Raw genomic sequence first — 24,735 nt, forward strand, 5'->3', positions numbered from 1 at the left:
AATGATCAGAGCCTGCGCTCTGCAGCGTACGCTGTCCACCCTCTTGCCCGCTCTCCGGTGCCAGGAGAAGCCAACAGTTCCAGCTGAAGGCAGCAAACCCGACTTGTAGCAGATGAACGATCTTATCAAGGACACGGTGTTTTGACTTGGTATGAGGAACCTTACAGTCAGATTTTCTGCATTGCCAAGTCACAGACAAGGAGGAAGGATAAGCAACTCTAACCACACAAGATATCCAGGGCAGAGCCAGAGCAGAGCCTCAAGGTCAATTTACAGCTGCAACTGCCAGAAAACATATTTCTCTGGAGAAAAAGGAGAAAGTAGGACAAACATTCACTACACAACTCATGGAAACCAAGAAGCATCTCTTCTACTGCCTTCAGTAAGCTTAAAGTAAGATCCTCTGATAGGCAGAGAGCTTTCACCCTGCTAAGAACGTGAGCAAACGATGCAGGTCACACCACAAAGACTTCCCTGGCAAAATGCAAAGTTCATGACCATGGTACCGCTACGGCCCTTCGTGTGAGCCACAAGCTCTGCTCACACGAGGATCCTTCTGACTCGAACCCCAGAAGCTCTGACTCCCCAGATCTCTGTCAGTGGAAGAGCCAGAAATGGGAAAGTTCAGAGGTTTTTATTTGTGTGGAATAGATAAGGTAAGCAAACATACCCCGATAACCTCCTCCCTCGTGCGCAGCAGTCTGAAGGTTGCCCCAATAGGCAGGATGCACATTCTGTTCCGAAGGCCTTAAATTCGACTGGGTCTAGTTAAAAATAAACTCTCTGGGTCAGCAATGATCTGCTACAGCGACGTGTTCGACAGCCCCAGTTTGCTCCCATTCCCCTCAGGAGCGGGATCACGTTTCCAAGGAAAGGCTGCACTGGGGGAGCCCTGGCTGGTCTGGCCCACGGGGGTCACAGGATTTCCCAATTTCTTCATGCCAGTCAGTTAATTTTCAAGCCAAAAAGGATCGTCATAGGCAAAGTTTGACTTCCCTCCCTTGGGAAACACCTACCCCGGCTTTCCACAAGGGCCCAGCCTGTTCATTCCCTGACTGGAGCACCCAGACAGGAGGGTGTCATTTTGGTTCACAGCTGACGTCCACATCCCTGCCCAGTCAACAGATACAAAAGGGCAAAGGCTAACTGGGGGACTAGATAGCTTCTTTCAGTCATTTTTTTTCTCTTCTCTGATAAAAACCGCGGACAGATGCAACAATTTAGCAATGGTGCCAGGTGCAAACACCGCCCAGAGCAGCTACAAGAGGCCATTCTTCAGGGGCAGAACTAAAAGCTCTCTTTTATTGAAAGAAATGCTTTTTGGACAGTGATTCCCGCTGGAAAGGCGAAGCCAGCACAGCTACGGACCAAGCTTTGGAAAGCAGGGACGACCCTGCACCGACATGCTGGAAAGGGCTGACATTATCCCCTGCACCAGGACTTGCACAGCAGTCTCCCCTCTAGCAGCTCCTGGAGGAACCACTGGACCTGAAATACATGGGCAATTCCTTCTGCAGCCTCCTCAGAAAGGAGCACGTGTGAAATACCTGGGGCCAAGTGGTCCAGTAACGAGGGAACGTTACTCCCCCTCTGCAACATACCACAGAGTTTTCCCACACTAAAGCAGCACGTTCTTGGCTTTGGTTTGTGAAAGTCTGCAGCGATGTGCCACGTTTCAGTCTGGCACCAGCTGGAAGAGAACCGTTTCGCTCCTTCGGTTGAAGGGCACGCTATAGCTGTGTGTGCCATCTCGACTCAGCTTCCTGTTGGCTTTATCTTCAAATCATCAGGGAGGCACACAAATACAATTTACGTGCCAAACCATCAGCTCTGCGTTGGCAAGTCCCGTTCTTCAAGGATCCTCTTCACCCTCTCCACAATGGTCCACACTTCTGCCATGGCACCTCGACCTGCAGGGCAAGAGCAAAACCACGCGGTGAAATCCAGGTCAAGGCACGTGCTTCCCCTGTCCCACCACCTCTCTTCTCCACACGCTGCACTGCCGAGGAAAATTAGATGCACAACAGTGGCACAGCACACCAAAGCTCACCAAGTATCCCCAAGTGTTTCCTAATGGCTCGCCCAACAGAAAGCAACTGTGGAGGCCAGAGGATCTGCTCAGTCCACCTGGGTCTGCAGGGGTTTTGTGGCACAGTTGAATGCCATCATGGGAGGGGAGCGAGAGGAGTGTTCATCCTAACTTAGTCTGGCTCCTAACTCAGAAGTCTAAGCAGGAGCACAAGCTCCTCAGTCAATGGAGAGAGGCGGGAAACCTCAGAAGGCAGCTCGTACGACCTTAGTAAGTACCTCACGTTCTGAACCATCTCCAGAGGTGTCTGCATCTAACCCTTGACCGCACAAGGAGTTACTGTCTTAGCTCACACTGCCCTGGGGGCAAGCGTGCCCCCCAAAAAAGTGCATGGGTAGCAAAATACCCTATTTTACCTCCTTTCTCCAGTGTAAACATTGTGTGTGTTCAGTATCTGTCTGAAATGGCCTTTGCCTATAAAAAAAAGACTGAATTCGTATCGTTCCTGTGACTCTGTAGTTAGACCCACATGAGAGAAAGCTGTCCTGGATTCGCACCAGCTTGAACCTTGGGAGTAATTCCCGGAGAAGACCGAGCGCCAGACAGAACAAAACTTAAAAGCTTTTCCTTTTGGACCGGTTAGCTGGCAGGTGAGCATCTAACCCACACTGTGCTGTTGTTTCCCTCTGAAATACTTTTTAAACTTAAGTTCAGAATTTTAAGGCCGGGGATCATTAAATCACCTTGTCCAACCTCGTGTACTGAAGTTGGCACTCAAAACTCAATCCATTCACTCCTGTAATTTGCTTGGGGCTGAGTAAAGATACTTCTCCCACCAACATTCGTCTCCACTGAAAGATTGAAAAGATGAAGATTCTGCTGATCTTTTGCCCTGCTGGCTAATTGCTCTAATTTTAAATACGTGCCTTACGTATTTATATGTCTAAATTTAAAATACGTGCCTTATTGGCCATCAAAAATTATTTCTGGGAATTTTTGTTTTCCTCTTTTTTTTCTGGCCTGTTTCCACAGTTGGGTTAGCAAGAGCACAGACAAACAGCTAAACCAGCAGCCTCCAAGGAACAGTAACAACTCGAGGGCAGGCAAGAGACAGAAGGGAGTGGGAACGGCTATCCTGACCAGCAGGGAGAAGTGCTCTCTTGTGGGCAGATGAATCTGCCCGGACCCTCAGTCTTCCAGAACAGATGAGCCACCCGAGCCTTGTCTGGGACAGAAGGTGCAACTGGGTATTAACTGAGGATTTGCAATGAAGAATGATACTTTTGGAAGGTCAAGAAAATTGGGTTTCCCTGCAAAGTAAGGTTCATTCTTCAGTACACCTTTCTCAGACCTGTAAATCCCAGGCGGTCTGAAGCATCCTGTGGACAAGCTGCAGGCAGATTTGGGCCCTTCTGACCTCCTAAAGCTCGAGGAGAGGAGCTCTGGCTGACTATCTGCATAGTTTGGCAGAGCTACACCCTTCGAGAACAATCCCAAGGCCTGCCTTTGTCCTCTACCACCCGCTTCCTCCACATCTTTGGCAATTCACAGCTGGATTTTTACGTTTAGCAGAGCAAAATCTTGCTAAGCAGCCTTAACGCACAGCTCATGCCTACAGGCAGAAATCTTCCAGCGTGCCAGGCTCTAGAAATCCAGCCAAGGATGTTGAAGATACTAGCAGTTTGGAAATGTTTTTGCAAAGGCAAATTGCTGCAGGCCCATGTGTGGTACAGCACCTCTCGAAGCTCTCTTTTATATCGTGGCACATGGATATCATCAAGGCCAAGAGCCAGTAGCTTAACTGTCCGCTCAAGGAAACATTACAATTGTCAGCTCAATTTGATTTGTTAACTCTTTTAGCTGGACTCTACGACTGGAAACACCCATTTATTAAGGAAGAAAAATTAATCAGGTAAAGCTTGTAATGCAGAAACTTGGTGGCAGTCAGGATCCGGCCCATTTCAGATGAGACCAGCCACATGAGTGGAGGAAGATAAAGCTCTTGTACAGCAAGACAAACCACAATGTCAACAGACAAAACTGGTGCAAACTGAATCTCTTTTCTTCTGCACCAGATGTGTGAGCTTCACTATCTGCCGGGCAAACCCCTTTGTGGATGAAACCCACAAACCCAAAATTAATGTGGACAAGAGGTCTTGGGGTGAAAGGCCCCAAAAAAAAAAAAAGAGAGAGGGGAAGGGAGGAAAAAGTCAGTGGTAGAGACTGTCCTGGGTCTTCAGACCAGGTGCTGTGCTGGTTTTGGCTGGGATAGAGTTACTTCTCTTCACAGCAGCTAGTATGGGCTATGTTTTGGATTTGTGCTGAAAACAGCATTGATAACACGGGGATCTTTTTGTTATTGTCGAGCAGTGCTTACACAGAGTCAAGGCCTTTTCTGCTTCTCACACCGCCCGCCAGCGAGTAGGCTGGGAGTACACAAGAAGCTGGGAAGGGACACAGGTGGGACAGCAGACCCCAACTGCCCAAAGGGATATTCCACGCCATACGACAGCAGTAAAACTAAGGGGGAGGTTGGTGGCGGAGGGCTGCTGCCTAGGTCCTGGCTGGGCATCGGTCGGTTGGTGGAGAACCATTGTTTTCATTTGTATCACTTGTCTTTCTAGGGTTTTATTTCTTTCTCTGTTATTTTCCTTTTCATTACATTATTATTATTATTATTATTATTATTATTATTAATCGTTTCACTTAGTAAACTGTCTTTATCTTAACTCACGAGCTTTCTCACTTTTACTCTTCCAATTCTATTCCCCCTATCCTGCTGGGGGGAAGCCAGCGAGCGGCTGTGTGGTGCTTAGTTGCCAGCTGGGGCTAAAACACAACAACTGCTTTGCCATAATTTTCCTACCTACCTCCAGGAAAATCCTGGCATTTGCCAACAGGAAAATCTTGCTGTGAATTGACTCTCAAAACACAAGCAGAGTTGAGTCAGATGTGGCTACTACTGCCCCAGCTGCCTCCTCCATCACTCTCCTACAAGCTCCTTCAGGAGTTTGTTCTCACAGTGGAAAGAGCCGAACTGAATACGAAGCAGCTCCCAAATGACTGCTGGTGGAATGAGGTAACTCCTGATCAACACTGGTTTACTTTGCCATTCTGAGCTACAAACCACAGCAATTCACATGCTGCTTCTCATGTGGCTCACACATCCCTGTCGCAAGGGCAGCAACCCCCAGGAAAGTGGCAGGGCAGAGCAGCAGAAGGTGGAACCCGTGTTCACCATCCAACTCTGCTCCATTTGTGCTGGTGAGTCAACTCACGTGGCTCCTTTTGCATCTCAGATCCCCATCTGTGAGACAGGGGTGACAACACCACAGTTCTGCCTCAGGTGCAGGAACCTGCTAGAATAAGCCCATTACCCATTAGGAGGCACCCAGCTGCTCACTACAGGGATAGAGATACTATATATGTAAGAAAAAAGACGAAGGGAAAAAATAGAGGACAAAGAAGCTATGCCAGACGGCCTTTCCACTCCAGCCAAAATGTCTGCACAGCATGACCTCTTTTGGGCGTTTTCCCTTAACGTTCTTACAAGTACGTAAGACATTTGATGTAATCAGGTCTAAAATCCCAGTGGAAGCACAATTGTCCAGGATATTTCAACTGATGCCTGAGTTACTTGACTACACTTACCTAACTGTAAATATTTCTTAGCCTTCACTCCAAAAAAACACTCTCTAGAAGCATCGCATCTACCTAAGAATTCAGAAACTAAGCCAGCTCTAGAATTTAACCATGAAGAACATTTTAACATCCTGTGTTCGCTACAGACTGTTTACTGAACTATCTGACAGGGCGGTTAAAATCCTGCTAGAGTTGGGGTTGTCAAACAAAAGTATGAGTATACTACTGTGCAGGTAATAAGACATTTGCTATTATGGCTAGAACTGGGAGACATTTTACGACAATTTGTCCAAGAAAATTGAGATTGAAAAAGCTAATCCATTTATCTAAATTGCTCGTACAAAAACCCTTCTCAAAACCTCCCAAAAGTCAAAATACCGGCATTCAAAGCAGCTCTTAAAATACAAGTGAGACCATTTTAGTAGTATTTCTTAGCATTGCAAGTTAGATCTTTTGAAACTGAGCACAACAACTTTCCCTATCCCCCTCCTTCACTTCACAGACAAGTCTGATGTCAAACCCCCAAATCAAAACTCGATCGGGAAGCTGAAAAGTAACCCAGGCAACAAACAACAACAAATGTTAAATGCATGTGCAGCTACGCCCTCAGCCACGTCTGCAAAGCGCTTATTCTCACTGGCTGCTCTCAGGGATAAGATATTATCCCTACGTTAGAGATGACGAACTGAGGCATGATGAAAACAGCCCACAGTCACGGTAGAGGGCAAGGTCAGGACACCCAAATCCCAGGCTGATAACGCTCACCGCAAAGCCTTCCTTCTCTTTGATCTACTCTCTTCTTGAATGTGTATTTCTTTTAAATATCAAGCCTATCTAACGGCTCGTTTGAAAGCCTGGTTTGGATGGTCTCTCAAGACTACTTAAAGAACAATAGATATCAGCTAGCACAGGGCAAAGCTTCAGTTTGTTTCTACAAACCCTGGCCGTGATCACCTGCTCCCCAAGGTCCGACATCTCGAAGGCCACACGGCAAAAGAATGCACGTCCCTTCAGGAAGAAAGCAGCATTCACGCAGGAAAAGAGCTGGAAGACATGGAAAAGGACTGACCTTCATCTCCACACACTAGTTTCTTCACCACACAGGGTATCTCTGTGTAGCCAAAGCCCTTCAGCTGCTCCACCTGCTGAGCTGTGATGGGATGTTCCCACATGGCCGTGTTCATAGCTGGGCAGAAGAGCAGAGGCTTGCTCAGATCCCAAGCACGGATGACACAGGTCTGCAAGAGAAACCAAGAGGTTCAGCTCTGAGATAGGTTGTCTTTCCTCATTCCTCCTCATCACTTTGCCGCACAGAAGCACTCTCCCAGCCTTGTGTGTCTATAGATGGCCAAAAGCCTCAATCTGTCAGTGCTGCTGGACTAACCCACAAGCAGATCCACAGGGCTGCTACTAATTTGTGTTACATTCCAGCAAAGCTCATCTCTGACAGGCAAGAAGGATGAGGGAGGCTACAAAGAGGATAGATCCCATCCTACTCCGGCTTAGGAGCAAGCAAGCAGCCCAATCGCTGGAGCAAACCGAGCTGGAACACCACGAGTGCAGACTGCCAGCCCATGTGGGAGACCAAGAGAAGCTGAGGGGTGGCCACAGATCTTATCAGCTATAGAGAAATCCCCGGGCAACGCTCCAGATAAGCCAGCTGTAGAACTAAACACAAAAAGTCGGTGAGTGAGTCTTTTTTTTAAACGATATGCCAACTGGATCTGTAACTCCTCACAGGGGAAGCGCTGCTGCTTCCAGGATACAAATAGAGGATAACACAAACACATTTGGGCTGTTGCAGGGAGACGCTGGCAGATTACAAACCATCTAGCAGCTGCTGCGTGCTAACAGGGAATCACATCTGACTCCTCACTAATACAAAACTTCCAGATAACCCAATATCTCCTCTTCTCCTTAAAAAGATAAATGCTGGCTGCTCTTAATGCAATGTCCATCAGCTTCCCTAGGCCTAGCACCATTTAAATCATGCAAAAGGAGCTTCCCGGGTAGCAACAGTGCCTCGTGCAGGGTCTCTGCTCAGATCGTAGAGTATTTACGAGAACCCTGCCCATCCTTTTTTATGCCCTGTGATTTGAACCCTTCCCAGCACAGGCGAGTCTGCTAGAATCTGTCCTAACTTGCCAACCAGCACCTCCAGCACTTGCTTTCTTTTGCTGGAGCCACCTCCTGCCTCCACAAGGCTCTCCAAAAAGACTGGCAGGAGTTTGTGAAGCCATGTGTCCCCAACATCCTTCCTGAGCTCTCCCCTCTGCTACCACCATCATATTTATAGCACCAAGGGCACCCAGAAAGACAAGACATCCCTCCCACAGGTCCTTCTGGCTTCTTTCAGATCTCCAGGGATCTGCTCATACAAATGAGGGCTGTCACTCTGGGTGTACTTTGTTCATTTATACACAATCCCTCTTTCCTGAATACCTAGGTTGGTCATGCAGGGCTCCCCAGCCAGAGCTGATGCGCCGCCCTCCGTTCCAAGTTCTACCCTCCTTACATTAACTGAAGGGCGATGCACCACAGCAACATTTGCAGATCTCCAGCTTCCTGGCAGATCTTTTGAGTTGTTAACGCTTATGACTTCTACTAATGCCTCGACACAAGGCATTCAGCCCTGCTGCAGGTCCCCATCACCCAAGAGAGAAGCAGACTCTTTTTGAATATACTTTTCTGCTCAGCCTTTGAGCCAGAGCACTTTTAATACCAGAAAAACAAGCCCAAACAAGCAAAATCCCCTGTAGCTGAAACTGTAAGGTAAGTAAGGGTGAGCATGTTTGAATTTCTGTGCTATGCAGTTAGGTGAGGGAGGAGGTGAGGTAGCAGGAAGTAAACAATTTTATCTGATCTCACAGGTGTCTTTCCAGATTGCATCTAAAAAAATGCAGAGAGGAACTCAAAAGTGAGTGCAAGCGTGTATGCGCATGCGTGCGTGCGTACATGCATGACAGAGAGAGGGTGGAGGTAGGCAGAGAGAAATACTGCCCATCAGAAAAAGCAGGAAAGGTAAAAAGCAGGGACTGGGAAATAATGGAAGAGACTGACAGAGCTGAGCAGTGGAAAGCGGTGTAGGTCAGGGAAGGAAAGAACAACGGTTTGAGAAGGAATAGGGGAACCGTACTGGAGGAAGAGAGAGACAAGCATACGAAGTGGGAGCAGAACATGCAAATCTCACTGTTCTCGGTGCTGTAGAAGCACAAGAGTTTCCATGAAAGAAACAGGTCAGGCAGTCTAATGCTGGGAGGCGAGAGAACTCTCAGGCAGAGCCCCGGTTACTCACCAGCAGGTTGTCACAGATGCCATTGGCGAGCTTTGCCAGCGTGTTTGCATCAAGAGGTGCCACCACCATGAGATCCGCCCACCGTCTGAGCTCGATGTGCAGGACTGGGTCTGAACGGCCTTTCCACAGCTGTGGATGAGACAAGATGCAGGCTACCCAACCCTCACAATGCATGCTGTGAACAACAGGCACTTTATCAGTCCCACATTAGTAACCGCCATATAAACTTAAGCGGAAAGAATTCCTCTCACACCAAGCAAGATCTGGCAGCCATGGTGCTCACGTTTCCCTCCTCCTCCAGCTGCAGCTACGTTTAGGAAGCACATTTAACAGACGGCAGGTATCTGCTTGGGGCTCTACAAACAGGTAACCCTTTCCCTACAAAGACAACAGTTCACATGTCCAACAACTAGCGATTTCAACTCACAGGAAAGAGCTTTCCCCATCCACTTCACCATTCACATCATCCCTCAGCTTCAGAAGTATTCGTAAGAGCTCCCTCAACACATCGCATAACTGAGCAGGCAACAGAGCTCCATCCTATCAGCCAAGTGAAGCCGGACAGGACCAAACCAGGGGTCACATGTCCTGAGGAACCCATGCCATTTAGAAGCCTCACGTTTCTTTAAAGTGAAGCTGTCCACTGTCTTTTAACAAGGTATAGACCCCTAACTGCACAAGTCACTTTTCAAATAGAATGCACACCCCTACACACGCTCACAGCAGCAAGGTAAATCCTCGTAACGACAGTAGGGAACAGTCCTGTTGGCTTTCTCCAGGATGGATGAGGTTTAGACAACTGGGCACTTCCCTCCTCTCTTGGCTCCCAAGTGAGTATTTTTATTTTCACTAAAGCTCTGAGTTACTCAAGAGTGTCCCAGCCTTTTCTTGAGAGCACAGTTAACTGGGAAAGTGTCAAGAGAAGCAGCAAAGAGCATCAGGTGCTTAATCCCCAAAGGACTTGATGATCTTGAAGGTCCTTTCCAACCTAGTGATTCTGTGATTCTGTGAACCACAGGCCAGCAAGAGGTACATCAGGGCCACAAACTGTTCCTCCTCTGAGTCACTGGAAACCACAACAAAAAGGCAGCATCCGGAAAGCTGGTGCTCCCTGACACCCTTCCCAGCTCCTCCATTCACTTCTAGTTTTTTCTAGAAGCACTGAAAATTGGAGTTTTATTTTCAGAATAAAATCTCTCACAAGCAGATGGTGAGCAGGCTTATTGCCCAGCCTTCCGTCAGAATGGCATAAGGGCTCCGTATCTGCTTTCCAGTGTGCCAGCAGACCTCAAAACCTGACCCTCTCCTCTTTTATCACTGTACCCAGGGCTCCTCAGAAATAACTTTGCCTGGAGCTGTAGCACCCTGAGACCCAGCAGATCTCCACCAATCTCCTAGATCAGCCAGAAAGCTTCCTGGCCATTGCCATTAGCATGCCCCTCTCCATATAAAAGCGATGCTGGCGTGTGACTGCATTGGTAAGAGTAACTGGTAAAGAGTAGACCACCTTGTACTCAGATCAGTACTGCAAAGTAGAGAGAAAGCATATAGAAAAACAAACGTCGATGTTTATGCAATGAACCTCTCTATACTCAGGGACTCCCAAAGCACGTTAGCAAAACTGTAGTCAAGAGAAAAAGCCGTTTTACAGGGTCCAGGGATGTTCACAGCCCTGACAACTGAGCTATTGCTTACTGGAATGGCTCTTCTATGTATGCGCACGAACACAGATGCAGATACCTCCGAGATAAATGCCACTTCCACCAGGAGAACCTCTCTTACTTCCAGACATCCCTCTTCCACCTCCCTTGCTTCATTACACTGGTGCATGACATCTCCAGGGACTGGCCTTCCTCTGCACTGCTGCACCAGAGTGGCCCTACCAGCACAAGGTTACCCAGTCAGACACCAGGCTGAGTTTTAAAGCAGCCTGGGTAGTTTTGTGGACGTCAGTGATGTCTGTAGATTCAGAATACGTAGCATTAAGGCGAATTAAGCTGTTGCCTTTGTGACAAGCGTGACTCATGACAAGCACCAAACACCCTCACCGCGACTCTGCAGTGGCTTTCTCGACATTTCCTGATCCTCCTCTCAGAGCTGCAGACAGCAGCTGAGCCCAGGGTGGTGAGACACCACTTCTACCCTCATTGCCTGCTGCAAGTCTGCTAGAGCGGTACAAAAGCCTCCGGTACAGTCAGGGCAGCCTTTCTTTTCTTCCTCATTTACAGCACGGTTGGAACCACATTCTTTGAAAGCCATATTCCAAATCATACATTACTAGAACAAAGAAGTGAGTCTTGGCCCAGGATTAAAAAATAAATGAATGTGGTCTCTTGCAAAGAAACTTAGAGGAACACTTCTATTTGCTGTTCAGCACTTGAACAACTAAATGAATCTCCCAGGGAGCCTGCTTTTTTTCCTGAAGCATGACCCATTGGCCTTCTGGAAGTAGAAGGCATGAGTGCATGACAGAACTACTTGAATTACAAAACATGTGGCTAGCGGGGAGAGGACAGAAGCCCTTGCAGCCTTCAAAGGAAGAACAACTCACCTGCCACTCGTCTTCATCGCTGTAGAGGGTGACAGGAATCTCCTGGGCACTGTAGAAATGCTTTGCTCTCTCAGTAGTGACCACCTTCACTTCGAGCTAATCAGAAAAAGAGAAAGACAGACTAATAGTTAAGACTTGAGGACAATCCTGTAAAGCTGAATAGAGGAGAGGGCTCGAGCGACAAAGGTTTTGAAAGCTCTGTGGATTCTCGGAGGACTTTTCCCTACTGTGCATATGTGCATAACTGCAACTATTCACAGTTGAAAGACCAGGCCACTGCAGGTGTTCACGGGAGCCAAAGACTCATTTCACTGCCACCCTGAAACGGGCAGGTGGTTAGTCACCGCCTGCCAAACACGTTCACGTGGCCAGTTCACAGTGGGGACAGCAGCGAGGACAGCGCAGGTCAGAATGAGACGCAGTTCCGCGCAGAACTTCAAAGAGACAGCAAGAAGCAGCAAACCAAAGCTCTGTGAAAGATGCCCTTTAATCTCCAAAGACGCCTGCCAAAGGGAGTAGAAGAGCATCTTGCTTTAGTGGATTCCCTTAATCACAGCACAGAGGAGTGCCGAGGGGCGGCATGCCTACACGGCGCTTGCAGGATCACTCTTCCCACACTCGGAGCCAAGAGGAAGCTCTCTACCACGAGGAAGCACAGTGCTGAGCCATCAAAAGTCCTGCTGAGGGGCAAGCTGGCTAGCTGGGGCTCAGCACCACTGGCACAAAGCAAGCCCACCTCTGCTGCACAAGGCTTCACAAGAAACAGTGGCTTTGGAAGACTGAGTACGATTTCTTGGTCGAACGGACCATGTTGTGCACCTCTCTGTCTCTCTCTTGATGGTGTCCTGGTGACAAAGGTGGGGTGATAGCTACAGACTACTGGGTACTACTTTTTACAGCCGTGTTCATCACACTTGCTCCAGCCAGAGGTAAAAATACCAGAAGCAAGTCAGGACTGTGTCTTCCAGCTATCCTTCCTATCAAGGCAAGGTGTTGGAAAAAGGAAAACCTCTGTGTATCTATGTTTATAGCACAGGGTTTCTGTGCAGCAAGTACAGTAAACCAGTGGCTTCCACAAAGGAAAGGGAGCCTGGGTGAAAGTATACGAAGGCTGGCTCCGAAATCTTAGATAAACCTGCCTGCCTTGTTGAAAGCCAGTGGAACCTTCAGTTATATGGTGTACACCGGGGGAAATACTATAGTGTCCCTTGGATGTTCGTTTTATCGCAAAGTTGTTGATATGCAAATACGTGCTTAGGAGGGGGACATGCTAACTACATGCTAACTGCTGCAATCAAGGTTGCTGATGCAATCAAAGTTGCTGATACCTGAACAAGAGATAAAGAGAACAATTCCTTTGGGGCCCACAACCACCAGAGACCACCCGAGGGACGCCCCCAGGACAGCGTGGAGTATGTGCGAAAGGGAGGGAAATCAGGTAAATGACTTCTGGGAACTAATCAACATAAGACTACTTTTTTCCCGGAAATACAATGAATATGTGAATCAGGACATGTATAAAATGGCTGCCTCTTACGAACTGGTACGCACATTAGGTGGACGGATCCTTCACGCACCCGGCAACAAATAAAGAGTGCCTGCTCTTTAACACTTCGTTGGCATTAACGAGTTCTTTCCCCAACTTTTCAGTAACAGTTTCTGGCACCCCACATGGGACACTGCTTCTGAATCTCAACGGATCCATGGGAATGCAGGACCTCCAGCTGGCACCGAGGGATTCTCGAGGAGAACCTCCGATCCTCGGACAGAAGAGCTCTGAGCAAGACCCCTGGGAAGGTAAAGGCATTCTTTTCTTTAAGCGATATTAAAGGTTGAACGTTGCCTGCCCATAAGGCGCGGCAGCAAAAGCCTCACAGAGTTGGGCCATCAAAGGTACCTAAGGGAAGGATTTGATCCTATCAGATGAAAGTCTGTAGGACACCTGGGTTTGGAATTTGGAAAGGAGAGGGTTACCAAGTCCCAGTGAAAATGGTATAGGGGTTCGAGTCCCCATTGTCTTGTTGTCTTGTGTTCAGTCATTGCTTTTGTGTTTTTGTGCTGCTTTTTGCACTATTTTATAATGGGTAATAAACCCTCGGTGGAAGGGGGGATTCCGAAAAAAATCTCCTCTAGGATGTATATTGAAACATTGGAGAAAGGCGGGGAGAGATCCTCTCACCCGGAGGCAGCTTGTGGAATATTGTAACAACTGGTGGCCATTGTATAATTTGAATGATCAAGAAAAACAGTCAAAGAATGGAACTTCAAAATATAACACCCTGTTACAATTAATGTTGTTTTGTAGAAGAGAAAATAAGCAGTATGAAGTACCATGTGTAGACTTATTCTTTACGTTAAGAAATCATCCGGAGTGGCAAAAGGATTGCGGACTTACTCCGCAGGACCCTACGGTTTTAGCCTTGGAAAGGCAAAGGGGGGGCAGGAATTTGTAAAGGTGGTTCTGCTTGTAGTATTGGAAAGAGGTGTTTGAAATGCGGGTGGGAGGAAGGAGAAGATTTGGAACTAACGGTTGCTCCCTGGCAGAGGCTGGGAGAGAGTCCTGATGATGAGGATGATGCTCGTAGTGTGAGCGGGGCAAGAGAAAGTGGTCATAGGCAAGCCGGTGAGGCTGGTGGCTCGTGGGAGAATCAGGGCAAAGCAGCTATGAACAGGGAAGGCAATTTAGTGGGGCAGAAGGATTTAGCCCAACTGCAGAAAGAACAAGGGGGAGACAGGAAGAGACAAAGGGAGCCTGGGAGTTATTCAAGCTCCCCTCCAGCAAGGAGGTGGAAATTATGTGCCAGTAACAGGTGCCGTTTTCGATAACAGATCTAAGATCCTGGAAAGAAACGGCAGGTACTTATAGGGAAGATCCAGAAAGGGTGGCTGAAGTGTTTGAAACTATAATCAGGACCCAAGATCCTGACTGGAGTGATTTACAGGTAATAGTAGACACCTTGCCAGATGGTACTGAAAAGAAAATGTATTAAATACTGCTCGGAAACAGGTAGAAGGGGCACATGCTAGCGGGGATTCGCAGGGAACAACAGATCAGAATTTTCCTGCCGCAGACCCAGGGTGGGATCCCAACCAGCTTTAAAAAGATATCAGAGATGGATACTATTTGGCATAAGGCACACTATGCCAAAAGTGATTAATTGGTCCACATTATATGAGGTTAGACAAGAACTAAATGAATCCCCGACCACCTTCAGGGAGAGGTTAAAAGTCACTGCCAGGAAATACACTAATCTGGACCCTGAAAAAACAGAAGCAGCTGTTCAGTTGGCTTGTATCTTTATGGCACAATCGGCCCCAGATATATGAAAGAAACTTCAAAAACTAGAAGCGGCAGATTCAAAGGATTTGGGAAAGATGTTAGAGGTAGCGTGAACGGTTTTTAATAATAGGGAGAAGGAAAGAGAGACACAACAGGTTCGAAGAGAAAAACCTAAGACAGGGGAGATTAACTGCTGCTTTAACAGAGGCCCCTAGAGGAGCCTATAGAGGAAGGGGAGGCACAGGAAGGGGTTATCGAGGGATGGGAAGAAGTAGGGGAAGAGGAAAATCACCTCCTTGTGTGCAACCTCGACTTGCAGAAGATCAGTGCACAATCTGCACAGAAAGGGGGCACTGGAAAAACAGAATGCTCTCAGGCTGGGAACCTGGATCCAGCCCTCCAAGCCATTAAGCTAATGACATTAGATGTTGAATCCTGAAGAGGACCCAGGGAGTCATCCCCAGCTGAACCGCTGGTTGCATCAAGGCTGGAGAACCATGAGGTAGAATTTTTAGTTGATACAGGAACCACTTATTCTGTACTTAATAGTTGTAAAGGAAATTTTAACCACGAAACTGTAAGCGTTGCTGGTGCTACAGGGAAGTAAGAAAATCATCCCTTTCTGCAGCCCTTAAAATTTAAGTTAGGAAAACAATGGATGACTCACCAGTTTTTATATATGCCTGAGTGCCCGATCCCCTTGATGGGAAGGGATCTGTTGAGCACATTAGATGCACAGATAACCCTTACGGATGGAGAGGTGCAACTACTAATACCCGAATCAACAGCTGTGGAAGCGAGAAATTTTATGTTACAGGACACACAAAGACCGAAGGAAGAGATTCCTGGAGAAGCAGTAACACCCTTGGTATGGGCTAGTGGAATCTCAGGTTGGTCCAAATTGGCAAAACCAGTTAAAATTGTTTTAAAGTCCGGAACTAAACCGGTTTTGAGATTTCACAAGGACAACAGAGACTGGGAACCGACAGACAAGAAGCAATCTGCCAAACTCCAGAACCAAGAACTGTACAAGAGCTGAGGGCGTTTTTGGGTATGGTCGGATGGTGCAGACTGTGGATTCTCAACTATGGACTGTTGGTAAAACCCCTCTATGAAACTTTGAAGGGGTCGAAAGAGAACCACCTACTATGGACCCCTGAACGCCAAGTAGCCTTTAAGGTCTTGAAAAAGGCTTTGATGTCAGCACCTGCACTGCGACTGCCCGATTTGTCTAAACCTTTTGAGCTATTTGTACATGAACGACAACATCTTGCCCTTGGGCGTGCTGACTCAGAGACCGGGAACATGGAGAAGAGATGTGGGATATTTCTCCAGACAATTGGACAATGTGAGTAAAGGATGGCCAGGATTTTTGAGTGCTGTAGCCGCAACTATTCTTTTAATCCAAGAAGTTAGGAAAGTAACAATAGAGCAGAGAATCACTGTGTATGTTCCACATATAGTGATTTCTGTCTTAGAACAAAAGGGAGGGCATTAGCTGTCTTCAAGCCGTATGCTCAAATATCAAGTTATCCTGCTGGAACAGAATGATGTAGAACTTAAAACCACCACAGCCATCAACCCCACAATGTTTTTGAATTCGGAGATGAGGGACTCCGAAACCTTGCACCATGATTGCCCGCAAACCATCAAACATATATATTCCAGCAGACAGGATCTAAAAGATGAACTGTTAATTCATCCTGATTTGGAGCTGTTTACAAATGGTAGCAGCTTTGTTCGAGGTGGAAAACGGATGGCCTGATATGCGGTGGTCACAACTACACAGGTAATAGAGGCTGGGACCCTCCCTATTAACACGTCACCCCAGAAGGCAAAGCTGGTGGCATTTGAGACAAGCCCTGAGGATAGCGGAAGGGAAAAAGCTCTTTGATGACACATCATTTTGACAGGACCACTCATGTTAGACACTCCTGTCCACCAGTATCAACCAGGAGGCAAAAACGTGGAACTCCAAACCTCTATGAGAAAAGTGGAAAGGACCCTTTCAGGTACTCCTAACAACCTACGCTGCAATCAAGGTAGAAAGAATCGAACCCTGGATTCACTACACTCGAGTACAACCAGCAACAGCACCGCTAAAAGAACCTCAGTGGAAGGTCATTTCGTCAGACACAAAGATCCTCTCCAGACACAAAGATCCTCTCCAGACACAAAGATCCTCTCCAGACACAAAGATCCTCTCCAGACACAAAGATCCTCTCCAGACACAAAGATCCTCTCCAGACACAAAGATCCTCTCCAGACACAAAGATCCTCTCCAGACACAAAGATCCTCTCCAGACACAAAGATCCTCTCCAGACACAAAGATCCTCTCCAGACACAAAGATCCTCTCCAGACACAAAGATCCTCTCCAGACACAAAGATCCTCTCCAGACACAAAGATCCTCTCCAGACACAAAGATCCTCTCCAGACACAAAGATCCTCTCCAGACACAAAGATCCTCTCCAGACACAAAGATCCTCTCCAGACACAAAGATCCTCTCCAGACACAAAGATCCTCTCCAGACACAAAGATCCTCTCCAGACACAAAGATCCTCTCCAGACACAAAGATCCTCTCCAGACACAAAGATCCTCTCCAGACACAAAGATCCTCTCCAGACACAAAGATCCTCTCCAGACACAAAGATCCTCTCCAGACACAAAGATCCTCTCCAGACACAAAGATCCTCTCCAGACACAAAGATCCTCTCCAGACACAAAGATCCTCTCCAGACACAAAGATCCTCTCCAGACACAAAGATCCTCTCCAGACACAAAGATCCTCTCCAGACACAAAGATCCTCTCCAGACACAAAGATCCAAAAATCAGTACGAGGAATGAATCTCACTCTGTAAAGGAACTTTTACGACACGAGGATCTGAAACGGCTGTTGAAGAAGGTTCAGGAGAATGGACAAAAAGACTCTAGTTACTGTCCCCCGCATGATGTGGCAGAAATACATCAAGTGTTAGAGAGAGTCAAGAAAGACGGAGAACACAAAAGGTGGAATGCTCTTTCTGGGTGGTCACCAACTGCTACCGGAATTCTAAACAAAATAATACACCCTGTCGTCATGTTGTTAATACTTACCTCATTATGCTTTATGGTGACTCTCATTCTGTATATCAAGCTCTGGATTATGATGAAACGCTTAATGTATCTTACGGTGTATATTTACCCTTAATTCACAGAATCACAGAATCACAGAATCACTAGGTTGGAAAGGACCTTTAAGATCATCAAGTCCAACCATTAATCCAGAACCACCATGTCCCCTAAACCATGTCCTGAAGCGCCACATCCACACGTTTTTTGAACACTTCCAGGGATGGCGACTCCACCACCTCCCTGGGCAGCCTGTTCCAATGCCTGACCACCCTCTCAGTGAAGAAATTTTTCCTAATATCCAATCTAAACCTCCCCTGGCGCAACTTGAGGCCATTTCCTCTTGTCCTATCACTAGTTACTTGGGAGAAGAGACCAACACCCTCATCGCCACAACCCCCTTTCAGGTAGTTGTAGAGAGCGATAAGGTCTCCCCTCAGCCTCCTCTTCTCCAGACTAAACAACCCCAGTTCCCTCAGACGCTCCTCATAAGACATGTGCTCCAGACCCCTCACCAGCTTCGTTGCCCTTCTCTGGACACGCTCCAGCACCTCAACATCCTTCTTGTAGTGAGGGGCCCAAAACTGAACACAATATTCAAGGTGCGGCCTCACCAGTGCCGAGTACAGGGGCACAATCACTTCCCTGCTCCTGCTGGCCACACTATTCCTGATACAGGCCAGGACGCTGTTGGCCTTCTTGGCCACCTGGGCACACTGCCGGCTCATATTCAGCCGGCTGTCAACCAGCACCCCCAGGTCCCTTTCCGCCGGGCTGCTCTCCAGCCACTCCTCCCCAAGCCTGCAGCATTGCATGGGGTTGTTGTGACCCAAGTGCAGGACCCGGCACTTGGCCTTATTAAACCTCATACAGTTGGCCTCTGCCCATCGATCCAGCCTGTCCAGATCCCTCTGCAGAGCCCTCCTACCCTCCAGCAGATCAACACTCCCACTCAGCTTGGTGTCATCTGCAAACTTACTGAGGGAGCACTCGATTCCCTCATCCAGATCATCTATAAAGATATTGAACAAGACTGGTCCCAGAACCGAGCCCTGGGGAACACCACTCGTGACCGGCCGCCAGCCGGATTTAACGCCATTCACCACAACTCTCTGGGCTCGGCCATCCAGCCAGTTCCTCACCCAGCGAAGAGTAAACCCGTCTAAGCCTCGAGCCGCCAGTTTCTCCAGGAGAATGCTGTGGGAGACGCTGTCAAAGGCTTTACTAAAGTCCAGGTAGACAACGTCCACAGCCTTTCCCTCATCCACTAGGCGGGTCATCTGGTCATAGAAGGAGATCAGGTTGGTCAAGCAGGACCTGCCTTTCATGAACCCATGCTGGCTGGGCCTGATCCTTTGGCTGTTCTGCAGATGCCCTGTGAGCACTCTCAAAACCAACCGCTCCATAATCTTCCCTGGAACAGAGGTCAGGCTGACAGGCCTGTAGTTCCCAGGATCCTCCTTCCGGCCTTTCTTGTAGACGGGTGTCACATTGGCAAGCCTCCAGTCTTCTGGGACCTCCCCTGTTAACCAGGACTGCTGATAAACGATGGAGAGTGGCTTGGCAAGCTCCTCCGCCAGCTCTCTCAGTACTCTCGGGTGGATTACGGCAATATAGGTGAGACTCCCAAAGAGATCTTACTTTGGAAGTCTCAGAGTGGGGGGAACTGTTGCAATCAAAGTTGTTGATATGCAAATACGTGCTTAGGAGGGGGACATGCTAACTACATGCTAACTGCTGCAATCAAGGTTGCTGATGCAATCAAAGTTGCTGATATCTGAACAAGAGATAAAGAGAACAATTCCTTTGGGGCCCACAACCACCAGAGACCACCCGAGGGACGCCCCCAGGACAGCGTGGAGTATGTGCAAAAGGGAGGAAAATCAGGTAAATGACTTCTGGGAACTAATCAACATAAGACTACTTTTTTCCAGGAAATACAATGAATATGTGAATCAGGACGTGTATAAAAATAGCTGCCTCTTACAAACTGGTGTGCACGTTAGGCGGACCGATCCTCCACGCAGCCGGTACCGAATAAAGAGTGTCTGCTCTTTAACACTACGTTGGCGTTAAGGAGTTCTTTCCCCAGCTTTTCGGCAACACAACCGCTATCTGCTCCTTCAAGCAGTTCACAGTGCAACCCACCGCGTGGTTCTATTAGCCCAGAGAGACGGGGAGAAACCAGCGTCACCAACAACTCCTTCCCACTAGAAAACTGTGGCCTGAGGTACAAAACTGATGAAGCACTCGGTCTGCGCACTCTTGCTAAAACAGACTGCTGAAAACCTCCAACCTCCAAGAAGCTACCTTCAGCAGCGGTTGAAGTGACAAAACACGTTAACCTATCTCCCCAACACTATCTATTTGACTGGGAATGGCGCAGTGTTGGTTATCTGCACCCTACATGACTAGAATAACAGCTTGGAGCGGTGGAAAATCCTAGCCTTAGCATGTCATCGTCTTTGGTAATTTTTCCTGTTTCCTGAAGAAAAAGTAATGGAAAATCTAGCTGCACATAACACCATATTTGGTACTATGTGTTTGGTTTTTTGCCTCTTCTCTTTTTCAAGCTTGGAATCACAGCTGCATTTCTAGTGCTTTCGAGTGTGAAGATCATATTCACAGCAATCAACCGTATTGTTTCCATATTACCCTCACCTGACAGGAAGCTGTTTGGAGCCAAGCAGCGGCAAAACATCTTAGCAAAAACATCAAGCAGCTAACGTTGCTCTCCTCTATGCCACGGGCTTCAACGAGGTGTTAACCTCGCAGTCGGCAAGGTACTATTTATTTGGTGATTTTAAAAAGCAATGTGCAATTCAAAGACCAGCAGGCCAGGTCTGCACTAAAGGTTTCCAGCAGTAACATTTGTCAGTGGTATTCTTATTTTACAGTTAGCTATAATGGTATAAGGCTTTTTAGATGATACAACTCTATCTCATGACACACTTTGTCACTTCAATGGTGTCATTATTCAAAATTTTCTAATCTAGAGAAGAAATACTCCTCTAAGGCTAAAGGATAGACAAAAATCCCCAAAAGACAGTCTACTTTTTTCCTATTATTTTTATTTTTTTAAGATAGTTTCATAACCATCTCCGGTTTTAAAAAAATACTTATTTCTTCAAAACATAAGCCCAGGAACAGTGAATAGCTGGCTATCGAGTACTGTATCCAACCCACTACAAGCTGGAGCATACCAGAGGGATATGTTCGAGGATTCTAAGCGGTGGTGACTCCACCACTCCCCCAAGAAACTCTATGAGTTAGAACTCTATTAGTTAAATATTCTCCCTAATTAAGGTTTTCTGCTGGGGTGGGCTCCTGGATCCCTTGTTCTGAGCAAGTGCTTCAAGCCCCTCCAGCTACGTTGGAAAGAGATCAGTGTTCTCAAGATTACTTTAGCCTACATAGTTTTTTCCTTCTATTTACCTGGCACACCCTCTGTTTGCCTGTGGTTACACCTCTGCTTAAACAGTAAAGTCAGTCTAGCCACACTCAAACTCCTTTACTGGAGACAGTTTAGACTAGTTAGAGTTCTTTTACTCAGACCACTTATTACTCCAGAATAAACTTTACTGCAAAACTGCTCACTTGTGTTCACGCAATATTCTTGTTCTCTGTTAGAGGATTCTCCCATCACAGCCATTTCTGCTTGGGGTAAGGGTGTGTGTATAGGGGGTTTTTTGTGGGTTTTCTTTTTTTTTTGTAACTTTCTCAGTTTTGACAGCAAAATTTTTACAGACAGAGCTTCAGTAACAACTGCTGCAGAAGAGAATGAGTAGCTCCTCTGTTAAATGGCACCTACCAGCTGACGTAGGGGCTACCTGGCAGGAGCACAATGAAATGACATGACGTGATTTAAACCTAGAAGTCCAGATGATGTTCTGTAGCTTCAAGAGCATTTCACCCACAGAAAAGTTTGCTGCTTCCTTTCTTTATGACTAATCAATATCCTGCCAATGCGATTTTTGTCATCGTATGCCTGACAGGCCCTTCAAAAACCCTAGGAATCAGCCCGAGACAACACACTGAGCATAGCACAACCACCAGAGTTACCCACAGTGTCCTGACGAGACACTATGTGCTGTCTCCCCATGACAGGAGGTGCAAGGTAATAACCTGAACGGTGTAAGCTGATGCCATCTAAATTTCCTCGATCTTCAAAGAGGTTAAACAAAAGGCGAGAAGATGTAGTCACATCCATTACTACCTTCAAGGAGATGTTAAAGCTTAATGAGCGCAAAAATCACACTGCCAAGTTGTTCACTTGAGGGTCATCTTAGTAAAAACATCAGTTTAAACTAACCACTCTGGTTTCAAGCCTCTGACCACATCTCTTTTGGTATCAAAGCCTTCCTCTGCTCCTGCCCTGCTTCCACTGATGGCTTTTTAAAGTTCTCTTCCATCAGCAACGAAATTCATGCAAAAGGCTTGTGCAGGACTTAAACTTAATGGCAAAGTTACACTCTATCAGCAGGCTTTAGATCAGGCCTTGAAATCACATCAGAAAGACGTAAATAAATAATTTTAATTAACAAATTAAGCACCAGAAGCTCCTGGACTGGATGCTTCACTTTCACTTTTTATGCAACAAAAACCTAAAGTCTGCAACGGATGTCACAGAACCTATGGGCCTTCACAGAGAATTCAGGTCCAGCCGTCTGCAGTTTTTAATTACGAATCAAACGCTCAGAGAGAAGGAACACGTTTGACCTAGATTCCTACAGTGGATCATTTGCATTCTTCCTGTCCCCTGCAGAGAAGGATGTTCCAAGCACCACAAGCAAAGGAAAAGAGGCGATGGCAAAGTCAGTCCAAGAGACTGAGGATTAGAAGATGCACATCCTGCGTCCCTCACTAGCAAGAGCACAACAGCTGGAGCTGGCCCTGGTCTCACCACCCCCCCACTTCTTTGGCATCATCTGTCTCTGGTCCTCTCACTCCAGGCCTCACTAATCGTTTCAGCTCAAGTAATAAATTAACTGAGGTTTCTCTTTCCAACCCAGCCCAATTGGCTCGCCACATCTTTGGTACCCTTTCCAGCTTGGATATCAACATCAACCAGATACTTCAGTTACTTGGGGACTGCACCTCTTCTGACACTGCGTTAACGTATCTACAGGTAAAGCCTCCTAAATCATCCAAAAGGATGGTTTTTAAGCCATCTAATGAATATATCTAGATATGTAAACGCACTCGCTTGTTCCTGCTACTCTTTTCATTTCACTGCTCCGAAGCATTTGTTTCATTTCTTAAAAGCTTAAAGGTTTTCTATGTTTTCCTCTAACTTTATTCTACAGCAAAAGTTAGCACGTTTCCCTCCTTGATTCTGGTCACTAGTGGCCTCTGCTGGACACCTCTGTTACTCCAGACAATAAAATCCAGTTAAAAAAAAACAAGGCACAAACATATATAGCGGCTTGTATTTTCTATTTCTGTTTTTACAAGATCTGGTTTCCCTTCATTGGTCAGACAGCGGTGTCCACCTTTGCAAACTCCACATCTCACCTGTGGAAAACTGTGAGGTCCTAATTAGAGATTCCAAGTTCCAGAAAGCATCCACCTGTGTCTGTAGCCAGATCTGATAATTTGACTGACAAGGACATACTCCAGAAAAAAAAACCCAAACCAACAAAACCAACAAGACAACGACCTATTCAATCATTTTTGAGAGAATGAAGCAAGCTGAACTAAACAATGCTATCTTCATACTCCAGAACCTAAATGCCTGCCTGTGGAAATATCCAGGAACAATTACTGCCCTTAAAACCTGATTTAAAGCTAACTCTTAAGTATGAAGAAGTATAAAATGATAGAAAAAGGTATTAATCGTTTAACAAATTTTCAAACTAAAGGGCTCAAAGCCAGAAGGAACTTTTCATTTCAACGGAAGCCACCAAATCTCTCCTAGAAACGAGAAACAGTACAACACCAACTTTACAAGACTCTACCAAGATTTACTCACCCCTGGGATTTTCAGTAACTCGGTGATGAGGAGAGGCAGCTTCAGGGCAGCCACACTTCCAGTCACACCCACCAGGACACAGTATTTTTTCTGCAGTACAGATGAGCTCTTTTCTGCAGCAAACCCTGGTTCTGGTGGTGGTAAGGGCTCCATGCTCCAATCAAACTCTACAAACACAGAAAAACAAAGACACTTGACTAACGGTGCCTCCAAGCGAGGCTAGCACAGCAGGGCTCCAGCACTGATGTATTCCCAAGGGCATGGACCTAAGCTTGGACTACGCAGGACCCAGATTAATTCAGTCTGATGATGAACACACAGTCTCTGATCCACAAAGCTCTCAAACATCAGCAGGCCTTTAAGCACAGCAGTGGTTTGCTCCTGTTTAATGACGATTTTCTCTTGGATACTGATAAACAGAATGCTAAAACCTGCGCAGGCAGGCCACAAAAGTGTTAAAGTGGTAAAGCCCACGTCCCGCAAAACAGCACTGAACATGGTCCAGCATTTACAATAAATGTACCTTTACCGCTGACTGTTGAGAAGCCATGCAAGCCCCAGCTGAGTTGGTCTCCCTTCGCCCTCTCTGGTGACTAATAAATGCAGGCAGACATTTTAATAATTAAAAATTTTGTGGCCCTGGGGCAAGCATTATCATCTTATTTCCTATTGTATCACTACGTATTACAGCAGCACTAGAAAAGACTCCCTAGCAGACAGGGAAAAAGAACGCAGTAAATAAGACGCAGCAGAACACAACAGCCACCGTGGGAAAACGCCTTTTCAGGGATGTGAAAGTCATCTTGCTTGCTCCCGTACCAGCGCTGAGTAAAGTGATCCGCAGGCTGAGGTG

At 46.9% G+C, this 24,735-nt stretch overlaps 1 protein-coding gene across 1 annotated transcript; it reads right to left on the reverse strand.

The window, feature by feature from the left end:
• Positions 1-1,824: 1,824 nt before the first annotated feature.
• On the reverse strand, positions 1,825-24,035 carry PPCDC (phosphopantothenoylcysteine decarboxylase; the record flags this gene model as incomplete). Its single annotated transcript, XM_082005120.1, has 5 exons — positions 1,825-1,910; positions 6,741-6,909; positions 8,967-9,095; positions 11,518-11,613; positions 23,883-24,035. The coding sequence occupies 5 exons, from the start codon at positions 24,033-24,035 to the stop codon at positions 1,825-1,827; spliced, it is 633 nt and encodes a 210-aa protein (XP_081861246.1).
• Positions 24,036-24,735: the final 700 nt, after the last annotated feature.

This window comes from Phaethon aethereus (assembly GCF_964289735.1).
Source record: "Phaethon aethereus genome assembly, chromosome: 12".
Classification (NCBI taxonomy): domain Eukaryota; kingdom Metazoa; phylum Chordata; class Aves; order Phaethontiformes; family Phaethontidae; genus Phaethon; species Phaethon aethereus.